Source organism: Eublepharis macularius, chromosome 2 (assembly GCF_028583425.1).
Source record: "Eublepharis macularius isolate TG4126 chromosome 2, MPM_Emac_v1.0, whole genome shotgun sequence".
Taxonomy (NCBI): domain Eukaryota; kingdom Metazoa; phylum Chordata; class Lepidosauria; order Squamata; family Eublepharidae; genus Eublepharis; species Eublepharis macularius.
The window spans coordinates 195415250-195427977 of record NC_072791.1 but is presented as its reverse complement, the minus strand read 5'-3'; the positions used below and the strand labels follow the sequence as shown (position 1 = coordinate 195427977).

The window sequence follows — 12728 nt, the reverse complement described above, 5'->3', positions numbered from 1 at the left end:
GCTACTGCACTCAGATTTATCTTTCAGGAATGGGTAGACATGCTGTTCTTCATCCTTCCCTGTCGAACTGTTGATCAGCAGGTTTTAATGTTTTTGAAAAGGTTCTGGACACTTGGTGCATACCGTGTTGGATCAGAAGTAATTTCATACTGAAAATCAAGTTCCATACTTAAAATCTTCCTGCCAAACTTCACTCTGTTAAACACTGCAGAAATTCCAGGGCAGAAACTTTCTTGATAAGATTTCTTCCTTGCTAAGCCTTCTTCAATAAATTTCCAAAAGAATTGTCATAGTTTAAAAATTAGGGTGACATTTTGATTTATTGAAATCATCCAGTAATATTTTGTGTTTAAGTGTTTTTGAACCTTTGGCTGTGAATCAGCACTCTACTGGTTCAAATCCCACTACTGCCATGAGCTCAGTAGGTGGCCTTGGGTAAGCCACTCCTCTCAGCCTCAGCTCTCCAGCTGTATTGTGGGGATAATAATAACACTAATTTGTTCACCGCTCTGGGTGAGGCACTAATCTGTCTAGAAGAGCGGTATATAAGCGCGTGTATTAATTTTTTTAACAAAATGTTTAAATGAAAGTAAATCAATTTACTTAAGAATGACTGGAGCTTGAAATAAACTATGTGATTATTCAGATAAGCACATATTGCAAAACTGTCTGGCTTCCTTATGCAAAGAAATTAATCTTTGTAATAATAATGCATGATTACATGTAGTACTCAAACCGTACTAATTTTTGACTCTAAATCTATTAATGAAATGTGTGATATTTGTGTTGGTAGCTTTAAAGAAAAGATGCAAATCATTTTACTTTATAAGGAACAATTTATTTCATTTTTATATTTTGATTTTCCGTACTAGTATTTAATGTGTGTCTCTTTTCTTACAGAGATCAACAGCCTTCATGTCACTGTTATCAGGTTTTGTTTTGTTTTTTCTTCTTTTTTGTGGTTTGGTTTTTCTTTAGCTCTTTTTGGTTCTCCCCACCCCCCATCTTTGTTGTCATGTTTGAGTATGTGCAAGTCTTAAAAAAATGTAAAATACAGTGACTCTGTTGCAATCAAAATTGTGATTAACAAATTTAGAATAAGTATGCATTGATGCAACAGAACAATCACATTACTGTTCTTAGTATTCTTATGCTGTCTTTTTTCCCTCCTATATTTGTGTACTAGGTGGTTGTGAATGCCCTTTTAGGAGCAATTCCATCCATCATGAACGTGCTTCTCGTTTGTCTTATATTCTGGCTAATTTTCAGCATCATGGGCGTAAATCTGTTTGCTGGCAAGTTCTACTACTGTGTTAATACCACAAATGATGAAAGGTTCACTCTTGATCAAGTCAACAATATGAGTCAGTGTGAAGAACTTATAGAAAGAAATGAAACGGCCCGATGGAAAAACGTGAAAGTTAACTTTGATAATGTAGGATTTGGGTATCTTTCTTTACTGCAAGTAGTAAGTGAATCCTTTTTACATACTAATACTTTATTGAGCATATCATTAAAAGTGAGCTCAGTATTTTTGTTGCTTATATTCTGAGCCTATGTGGGTTTACTGGGAAGGAATTAAATTTGGTAAGACATACTCAAGTAACTGTAAGAGTTGGGTCCAGCAGCACCTTAAAGACCAACTATGCGTGCTTGTTGTCATAGACCCATTTTTTGTAAGCGAGTTTAACCAAACCATAAAGAGCTATTTTTCTCTGTTACTTCAGCTGTTAGGGGGAAATGTATTCTCTTCCCACTCTGCTTTTCACCACCAAATTAAGCAGCATCAAAAATTAGCCTGGGTTAATTTTATAGGGTGTGCTGATCTAAGCAGCATAACTAAAGATAAAATTTCTGAAACAAACTCCTAAACAAGCTCCTAACAGCAGTATGGAATTGTCAGTATCTAACTTCTTTGACTGATAGAAGTGAAGGTTTCTTCTGCTTCTACATAACTATTTCCCCAGAAACCATCTTACCAGTAGTAAAGCCCTGTACACCCATTACCATTAGCCCATTTACTATCCATATCAGGGGACACATGGTTTTTCTTTGTATGAGTGTTAAGTGATTCTTATATTACATTCGATGTGTGCATGGCTCCCCCCACGTTTTAAACTCCATGTGTATCTAGGTACTGGTCTACACTTTGATTTTAAAACTGAAAGCACGTTGGGTCTATTTTACAATAGATTAACGTGCATACAGGCAGGATATATACACACTAGAGATGAGCACGAATCAAGATACAAACCTAAATTCATCACGAACCAGGTCAGTTTGTGGTTCACGAACCGGTGGTTCGTCAGAGCGCATTTCTCACAAACCGTGATGAACTTTTCGGTTCGTCACTGCAGACAGCCTGCAGACAGCTGATCAATCTGTTTCCTAGGCAATGGAGGGGAGGGACTTCCACTGACCTTGGGAACGTCCCTGGAAGTGACGTTTTCACAAACTAAACAAACCAGTTCACGAACTGGGCAAAGTTTGTGGCAGTTCATGGTTTGTGAAACATGACAAACCACGAACCGCGCGGTTCATTTTTTTTTTCACTTCGTGCCCACCTCTAATACACACTCATGGTAACATGTGTGCAACTTAAATAATTTACTATACAACATCTGCTATATATTTGGGCTCCCAATGCTTTGGGTACATCAGACTTCTTGCTTTTCCATATACTCTGTTATGCCTTTTCTTATCTCTTTACCACATTTCTTCCAGAAATTTGATAGGACAAAGAAATTATTTTGACACAACCATCACACTAGACTGTGGTTTAGATCCTTGGGGCACAACACCAAGCTTGTTAGGTGTGCCGAAATCTCATTGTAATCAGGAGAATTCATGCATGCAGTTAAGTTCTCACACAAGTCCCATTGCCTTCTGCAGTGCTTTTTTAAAAAGCACTCATGTCCTACTGATCTTTTGGTAGAGACTATAGGACCATCTAGGCCAAATGAAGGACAACGGTAAGAAAGCAGAATAAGTCTCATTTGAGGATAGACCTATGCATGTTTACTTTGCATAAGGAAACTGTACTGCAGAAGTGGACTTTGCTTCCAGAAAAAGATTGGGGTAAAAGTGATCTCAAAAGAACTGAAAAGTGGGGGAGGGGAACAAAAAAATGAAAACTAAAGGCAAAAAAGTGCGTGGAAATCAGGGCATAAACCAAAGCACTATGTGGCCAGAACTGATGAGAAAGCCCCATGCAGAAAACCGCTTAGATGTCTGCTGGATAGCAGGTTTGCCATAGAAAACAGGAGTCTTCTTAGCCATTGAGAATCCCTTTCATTTATCAGTTCTAATATTTATTTTTATTCCAAATGCTCACTTTTGTAAACTGTGTGGTTTTTAAATGCTCCCCCCGTTCCAGATCAATAGATGCTAAGGTATATAGGGACCCTGTCTATCTTTTCTAGCCTGAGGGCTCAATTCAGTAGGCAAGAGGGACTTTTCCTTTTCTCTTCTGGGCAGATGTAGCAGGTCTACCAAGGTGTAGGAAGAGGGCTGTTTCTGCTTTCAAGACTGGGCCAATGATTTTTGTTTTCTTCCAAAAATTCTGAACATTACATAAGAGCTGGGGTGCATATTTTGTACCTGAAATTTCATATGTCTGTTTTTAAAAGGCCCCATTCCTAAGGCAGAAAATGCAGGTCAATACAGTCAGCAAATATAAGGAAGAACATGCTCTCCTGTTTAGCAAAATGCCCATCATTATGATGGGTGAGTACATGGGAAAGAATGGTATACTGTAAGGATTGTGGGAAGGTGGCAAAATAGTTCTGTATTATGCATGGAGACACACAGCAACTTCTTGGCTTGTTGTCCCAAGTGCAGACATTTGCTTTTTTTCCATAGGCGTGAAGGGCAGTTTGTTCATTAAGCGATACACACGTTACACACATTACAGCAAAGCTTTTGCAATCCCACTACCAAATTGTCTTGATGATATCAAAAGAAAAGCTTTTCATTTGAACAGTTCATTTATTAAATGTATGTGTTTGTCTGTAATATTCTTGCTGTTACTTTCTGTTTCTGGTATGAACCTTGATATGAATTATTGAGCTGTCAAAAGTTAAGAATTTTATATGCAAAATATTTTCCTAATACAGGCTACATTTAAAGGATGGATGGATATTATGTATGCAGCAATTGATTCAAGAAATGTAAGTATACTTTTAGTGTTCACTCTCCTTTGTATATTTACTTATTATACACACTTGAGATTAATTTTAAAAAATGAACAGAAACTCTGTTCAATTAAAAAAAACTCTAGTTGATGTGATACTATGACGAAGGCTAGGTATTAGGTCTGATTGAAAATTAAGATATAGCCATAGAAAGATGTATTTTAAATCAGTGCTACTAGCTTTTTTAAAAAAAAGAATGACCAATCATTTTACTTACTTTGTAGGTGAAAGACCAGCCTTTATATGAGGACAATCTTTACATGTATCTTTACTTTGTTATCTTCATCATATTTGGTTCTTTCTTTACCCTGAATCTGTTTATTGGTGTCATCATTGATAACTTCAATCAGCAAAAAAAGAAGATAAGTATTTACATGTATCTGTAACTTCTCCTTCTATGGGTTCCTTGTATGGAGAGCCACTTTGGTGTACTGGTTAAGAGCGCAGGACTCTAATCTGGAGAGCCAGGTTTGATTCCCCACTTCTCCACTTGAAGCCAGCTGGGTGACCTTGGGTCAGTCACAGCTCTTCCAGAGCTCTCTCAGCCCCACCCACCTCACAGGGAGTTTTGTTGTGAAGATAATAATGGCATACTTTGTAAACTGCTCTGAGTGGGCATTAAGTTAATATTGTTGTTGTTGTTATTCTATGGGGCTTAGGAAACAAACTTTCACACAAATGTAAGACAAAAATCTTTTAAAAACGTTTTAACAATTAATACAATGCAATTGTTTTTGTCTTTAACTAAACTCATAAGTGCAACCATATAGAAGCTTTAAACCAACAATGTCTTTGAAAAGGTAAACAAACGTTCAACTTAGTGGAATCAAGCGATAGAGTCCTTTTTCACTATCCTTCCCATTTGAAGCAACTGTAGCCCAAGCTTCTGTCCTCTTCTTGGGGAATTACAGCCCTGCAAAAATAATATAATCCCAGTAACATCATCCAAACACAATACGCAAACACCACTTTAAGACATATTGTTCACATACAACATTTGATTACCTTATTCAGGGTGATAAGAGCATATTAATTATTATTCAGCTCCCCAGCAACCAGCTTCTTCTTCAGCTGTCTGGCTCTAGCTACTGTCTCCGCCCTACTGGGCTAAACCAATTACCTCATAGGGGTTACATATCAGCTTAAAAAACATAACATAAAATGTAGCTATGAACTTGCTTTGACTGAAATTGTAAGGTTAATAATAACACCAACAACATTCAATTTATATATCGCCCTTCAGGACGACTTAACACCCACTCAGAGCGGTTTACAAAGTATGTTATTATTATCCTCTCAACAAACACCCTGTGAGGTGGGTGGGGCTGAGAGAGCTCCTAGAAGCTGTGACTGACTCAAAGTCACCCAGCTGGCTTCAAGTGGAGGAGTGAGGAATCAAACCCAGTTCTCTCCAGATTAGAGTCCCGCGCTCTGAACCACTACACCAAACTGGTTAGATCCAAATGTGGTCCAGGGCTTCCACATCATCGCAAACACACAGACAAAGCTTTCGATCCTGCCTAAACTTTGAGTAGACAGAAGAATTTCTGTATGCAGAGTGCAACTTCCTTCTTCCATTATAACCTCAAATTATTTATTTTATTTAATAAATCTGAGTTAATTGCAAGCATATGTAAAGTCCATAAAATGAAAATATGATTATAACCAGTTTTCATGTTATGCCCTTACTTTGGAGGTCAAGATATCTTTATGACAGAAGAACAGAAAAAATATTACAATGCAATGAAAAAGTTGGGATCTAAAAAGCCACAAAAACCAATACCTAGACCAGGGGTAAGTAATACCTGAAAGAAAATGGGGATTGTCTTTCTGAATAGCAAGTTTGTAACAAATCTGAGCTTCAGTATCTTCTCTGCCACTTAAAACATTCGGGTAAGATACGAGATCCTTGCATTGCTTCATATTTCTTAGATAATTATGACCTAGGCCCTTTTCACACTGCTTACCTGCTCCCAGAACGTCGCAAAATATTGCACAAAAAACGTGGAAGATAGCATCTTCTCGCTAGAGTTTTGCACGACATTGCGCAAAACTCGTGAGAAGACGCTATCTTTCGCGTTTTTTGCGCGATATTTTGCGACGTTCCGGGAGCAGGTAAGTAGTGTGAAAAGGGCCCAAGTATAGTGCTTCCAGGCGAAAGGACACAATTTTAATCAAATCTGTACTCTTTATCTTTTCACCCTTTTCATCTTAACTGAACAAATCTCTCTCTTTTTTCCGATCCACCAGAACAAATTCCAAGGTATGGTCTTTGATTTTGTGACAAGACAAGTCTTTGACATCAGCATCATGATTCTTATCTGCCTTAATATGGTCACCATGATGGTGGAGACAGATGACCAAAGCAAAGAAATGGAAAATGTTTTATATCGTATTAACCTGATATTTATTGTCCTGTTCACTGGAGAATGTGTCCTGAAACTGATTTCCTTGCGCTATTATTATTTCACCATTGGATGGAACATTTTTGATTTTGTGGTTGTCATCCTCTCCATTGTAGGTAAGAACTGTTCTAAATTAAATAAGTCAACTTTTCAAACTAAATTAACATCCCTCACTCTTAGCTTTCTTTAATACTAGATTTCCACAACAGTTGGCCAGCTCTATACATTTCTTAGTCTTACCTAGTCTGGCCATTTTAATTCTTCAGTAACATATATCATCCTAGTTTCTAAGTATATACTTATATATACATCGAATGTTATGTTATTATATACTTAGAAATGTTTATTCTAGGTTGGAAACAAAGGTATCTGCTGATGGACGGCCGGCCTGGATCTACCTCAGATGTCCTGGTGCATGCTTTTAACCATGGCTGGATGGTTGTGACAAAGTCAGCTGAAGCTAAACCCTGCAAAGATGGAGATCCTGTACTTGAGTCGTGGAAACGTGGATTTGGGACCCCGGCTTCCTGCACTCAATGGGGCGGTGCTTACGCCAGCCCCAAGAGTCAGGATCCTGGGGGTGATCTTGGATGCCTCATTGACAATGGAGGCTCAGATCATGGCAGTCGCCAGGTCCTCGTTCTTCTGTCTTCAACAGGCCAAGCAGCTTGCCCCCTATCTTTCGTCCCACGACTTGACTACAGCGGTCCAGGCAACAGTCACCTCTAGGTTAGACTACTGTAACGCGCTCTACGCAGGGCTTCCCTTGAACCTGATCCAGCAGTTATAGCTGGTGCAGAATGCGACAGCACATGTTATCATGGGCTTGCTGATGCGTGAGCTTATAACACTGGCACTGCATCAGCTACATTGGCTACCAGTGGAGTACCAAATCAGGTTCAAGGTTTTAGTATTAACCTATAAAACCCTATGCGGACTGGGACCGGCTTTATCTGCAGGACTGCCTCTCCCCATATGAACCCCAGAGGACTCTCTCTGTTCTAGTGAGAAACATCTGTTAAAGGTCCCTGGCCCCAGGGAGGCCCACCTGGCATCGGCCAGGGCCTTTTTGGTCCTGGCCCCAGCCTGGTGGAACGCTCTGTCTGAAGAGACTAAGGCCCGGCAAGATTTGTTATCCTTTCACTGGGCCTGCAAGATGGAGCTGTTCCGCTGGGCATATGGGCGGTGCTAGGCGGAGCCCCCACCCCCCCGGCCGGTTGATGAGGGATTGGGCTCTCCTCACCACCAATACCCCCATTTTTAAAAAATTCTTTAATGCAGAGGTGCTCTGAAGTTGTTTTAAATTTGATCAGTGGAATTCTGTGTCGCTATGTTGATATTTATAATTGTATTTTAACTGTGTAAATTGGATGTTTTTAGAATTGTTATGATAACTGTTTTATATATTTTAACCTTTATGTATTTTGTAATCTGCCCTGAGCCTGCTGGAAATGTGGGGAGGGCAGAATAAAAATCGAAAATAAGTAAACAAATAAATAAAAATAGTCCCACTACCTTCCTCCAATGCAGGGAGCCTTCTGATAGTTCAAGAAACCTTAATCTAGACAAAGAGGCATGTTTCACTGGCACATGGCTCCTTGTGCTGGTGGTAGGTGGCTGCTTTTATTGGAAGAAGACTCTGTCATTAGTGGAACAGAACCTTTGGATACAGCTCACTGTGCTTTACCAGCTATCAGAGGGTGAAGTTTCCCATCAAAATAGGTCAGAAAACCTCAACTTCTTACCGTCTCTACAGGTGGACTCCACTGCTCTCCAGCCTACTATACCAAGATTCTGGCCAACATTCCAGAACACGGCTGAGTCCACAAGTCATTTGAGCATTGAGACTAAAATGTACTTCTGTGGCACAGTTTATGGGCCATGGCTGCATAACAGGGTTCTGGTGCCTCATGAGAACACAAAAACAGTCTACTTGACAGAAAGACAAATCCTGGCTGAGTTGGACGCAGTCAGACTTTTCCTTAAGTTAATCCTGCAGATGCTCCACATGTCTATTTTTGTATGGTGGTGGAGCTTACTTCTAATGTCAGAAGTGGCTTTGTTCTTCTTCTAGGAGCTGAATAAGTAGGCTATTGTTAACCTATGAAAGCTCTATTTAGCCTAAAAAATGCTATTCAATTTAGACTTCAAAAAAAAAGGCAACCTAAGATGGCCACAGCTTTTCTAATGTAGATGGATTTAGGTAATACCCATTAAGGTTTATGTATTAAAGCAAATATTTTAAAATGATAATGTGAACTTCTTAAACTCCTCCTGAGTTGTCCCCTATCCATTGCCACCAATATGGAAAGATGAGCAGCTTATGGCTCTATGCATCAGGTTGGGATCCCTGATTGGATTGTCCAATGCATAGTTTAAATGTAACAATGAACCACAGAGGAAAGGGGCTAGTTTGGATTGGGCCATGGTACTGGGATGGAGTGGTAATCCTCCCCTATAGAAATCCCCCTCCTGAAGTGGCTTTTAGCCCAGATAGGGGGGGAAACTGGTCCTTTTCCGTCAAGGCTAAAAGCAGCTAACGTCTTCTCTGCTACAGTGCCATGAAACAGCTCCAACTTGGGAGGAAGGGAACTTGATAGTTTTAAAAGGTAATCGGCATGTTAGGAGATCTGATTATATGTCCCTAATGTATAGTTTGACCCTTATGATTGTTTCCTCAGAAGCATGGGCTGCTTTGTTCATTAGTATTTGTACAAAGCATTGCGGTTTTATAGCCTAATCTTATACCTGCTTACTTAAGTAAGTCCAATTTTATCCATTTATTTACGTTCTTTATAGTCTGCCTTTCTCACTAAGACTCAAGGTGGATCACACAGTATGAATTAGTATAGTCAATTTCAAGGGCATTTCAATAAACAATGCAACAGGGTACATAAACGCAAATGTGCAAAGATTTAAAACCAGTACTCAGAGTTGAAGAAATGCTGAAATGGAGCATAAGCAATTCTGACATAGTAAACAATATAGAGCTACCCAGTAGGATCATGCTTAAAACAACAGATAGTATTTAGTAGCACATCATAGTAAAGTCTACTGTCCCTATCTCTTTACTGACACATCATATTGTGATTAATTACATGAGATTACTGTCCTAGCCCTTAAAGTTCTAAACAGGGTCTTTAGGACGGCACTGTAAATGTAAGATATAAAGAGAGATTATTTGGTTGGATCCAAAGGTGACATTTCACCCATGTAGCAGAATGCCACTTCCATTGCAAGAGGGGGGGGGAGTATTGTTTTCAGTCCCCTAGCACACTGCAGACTCCCTCACACTTTGCACCCTATGGCATTCCCGATTCCCGAGTGTTCTTTGATCCCCAGAAGTGGAATAGTGTGACACAGTAGGAGGGGGAAAGAGAAGTCCCGTTACACTTGTTTCATAGAAACATAGGACTGGAAGGGATGACCAAGGGTCAACTAGTCCAGCAGCCTCTGCACAATGCAGGAAATTCACAGCTATATTCCCCCCTCCACCTCCCCCAGTGACCCCTGCTCTATGCCCAGAGGAAGGTAAAAAAAAACCTCCAGGATACCCAGCCAATCTAGCCCGGAGGAAAATTCCTTCTTGACTCCAAAGCAGGGCTTTTTGTCAGCCGGAACGTGGTGTAACGGAGTTCCGGTACCTCTTGAAAATGGTCACATGGCTGGTGGCCCCGCCCCCTGGTCTCCAGACAGAGGGGAGTTTAGATTGCCCTCCACGCCGCTGGAGAGGCATGGAGGGCGATCTAAACTCCCCTCTGTCTGGAGATTGGGGGCAGGGCCACCGGCCATGTGACCATTTTTGCAGAGGGTGATTTAGACTTTTAAAAACTCCCCCCTTGTTCCAGCTGACCCAAAGTGACATCATTGCATGGTCTCGATAATGTGCGCGCTCTATGCACGTGCGCGTGTGGTACCAGGGGCACGACCTCCCGCCAGGAGTTGCCCCCTGTGCTGGCAACCCACTGAGTTCCACCACCTCCTTTCCTAGAAAAAAAGCCCTTCTCCAAAGTAACAATTGGCATTAACCTGTGCATGTAATAAAGGGCCATAAGAGCCTAGCACTGGCTCATCACTTCATGCCCTCCCTCTCCCAGTCTGCATAGGTTCATATTGAGTCATAGAATCATCATTGCTGTCAGGTAGCCATCTAGTCTCCTTTTAAACACTTCCAAGGAAGGAGAGCCCACAACATCCTGAGGAAGCCTATTCCACTGAGGAATCGGTCTAGCTGTGAAGAAGTTCTTTCTAATATTAGCCGAAAACTCTTTTGCTTCAGATTTAACCTGCTGTTACTGGTCCAACCCGCTGGGGCAACAGAAAACAACTCTGCTCCTTCCTCAATGTGACATCCCTTCAAATACTCGGAGGGCTATCAGATCACCTCACAGTCGCCTCCTCTCTAGGCTAAACATACCCAGCTTCTTCAACCTATCCTCATAAGACTTTGTCTCCAAACCACTCACCATCTTTGTTGCCTTCCTTTGGACATATTCCAGCTTGTCAACACCTTTCTTAAACTGTTAGTGGCATTTTACTTTCAACCTGTTATAAATAGTTATTCCTTACATGGTTGTTTTATTACTTTTTCCACAGGTATGTTTCTAGCAGAGATTATTGAGAAATACTTTGTGTCCCCCACCTTGTTCCGAGTTATCCGACTTGCCAGGATAGGTCGAATCCTGCGGCTTATCAAGGGTGCTAAAGGGATCCGCACTCTGCTTTTCGCCTTGATGATGTCTCTGCCTGCCTTGTTTAACATCGGTCTCCTGCTTTTCCTCGTCATGTTCATCTACGCTATATTTGGGATGTCCAACTTTGCTTATGTCAAGCGAGAAGTTGGGATTGATGACATGTTCAACTTTGAAACTTTTGGCAACAGCATGATTTGCCTCTTCATGATTACCACCTCTGCCGGCTGGGATGGTTTGCTAGCACCCATTCTTAACAGTGGGGTGCCAGACTGTGACCCTCACAAAGATCATCCGGGAAGTTCGGTCAAAGGAGACTGCGGCAATCCTTCTGTTGGGATTTTCTTCTTTGTCAGCTACATTATCATATCATTTCTAGTGGTGGTAAACATGTACATTGCTGTTATTCTGGAGAACTTTGGTGTAGCAACTGAAGAGAGCAGTGAGCCTTTGAGTGAGGATGATTTTGAGATGTTTTATGAAGTCTGGGAAAAGTTTGATCCTGATGCAACTCAGTTCATGGAATTTGAAAAACTTTCTGAGTTTGCAGCTGCTCTGGAGCCTCCTCTTAATTTACCTAAACCAAATAAGGTACAGCTTATTGCAATGGATCTACCCATGGTAAGTGGAGACCGGATTCACTGCCTTGACATTTTATTTGCTTTTACAAAACGTGTGCTAGGGGAAAGTGGAGAGATGGATGCTCTTCGCATACAGATGGAAGACCGTTTCATGCAGTCCAATCCTTCCAAAGCTTCCTATGAGCCTATCACAACAACATTAAAACGAAAACAAGAGGAGTTATCCGCTATCATTATCCAGCGGGCATACAGACGGTATCGTCTCAGACAAACAGTAACCAAAGCTTCCTTTGCATTTAAAAATAAACTTGAAGGAGGTGCTGGCCAACGTCTCAAAGATGAAATTCTCATCGACAAGTTAAATGAAAACTCCTACACAGAAAAAACAGACCTGACCATGTCAACAGCGATGTGCCCTCCATCGTATGACCGTGTAACCAAGCCCATCGAAGAAAAGCACGAAAAGGAAGACAAAGATGTACTGAAGAAAAAGTAAAATCTACATTAACAATTCTAATTAGGTGACAAATTGTTTACAGCCTGTGTAACATAGTTGTGTCTACAGGACTCCTCTAGGGAGGTATATGCCAAACTGACAGTTTTTACAAATATACTGTATTCTCAAGGTCAGTGCCTATAACAAGACAGCAGCTCCTCGTCATCCAAATATGACTAAAATGAGGAAAGAATGACAGGAGGTTACTGTTTTCATTTACCAGCTGACACTGCTGAAGAGGAGAGGAAAAATGGCTACTCAGACTGTAGGGACCAGTCCATGGGATTGAAACCAATATTTTTTGTGTGTTGAACATAAAAACACTTATAATACCATCAGTGTATCCACTGTTTGCATTTCAA

General features: G+C 40.7%; 1 protein-coding gene across 7 annotated transcripts in view; it reads left to right on the top strand.

Moving 5' to 3' along the window:
* Positions 1 to 12366, top strand: part of LOC129323705 (sodium channel protein type 1 subunit alpha) — a 101436-nt gene extending 89070 nt beyond the window's left edge. For all 7 annotated transcript variants that reach the window (XM_054970304.1, XM_054970297.1, XM_054970301.1 and 4 more), the window contains exons 21-26: positions 1187 to 1468; positions 4116 to 4169; positions 4418 to 4555; positions 5883 to 5987; positions 6444 to 6714; positions 11195 to 12366. In XM_054970304.1, the coding sequence (XP_054826279.1) occupies positions 1187 to 1468; positions 4116 to 4169; positions 4418 to 4555; positions 5883 to 5987; positions 6444 to 6714; positions 11195 to 12366 (2022 nt within the window). The remainder of the gene's footprint in view (positions 1 to 1186; positions 1469 to 4115; positions 4170 to 4417; positions 4556 to 5882; positions 5988 to 6443; positions 6715 to 11194) is intronic.
* The last annotated feature ends 362 nt before the right edge of the window (positions 12367 to 12728 follow it).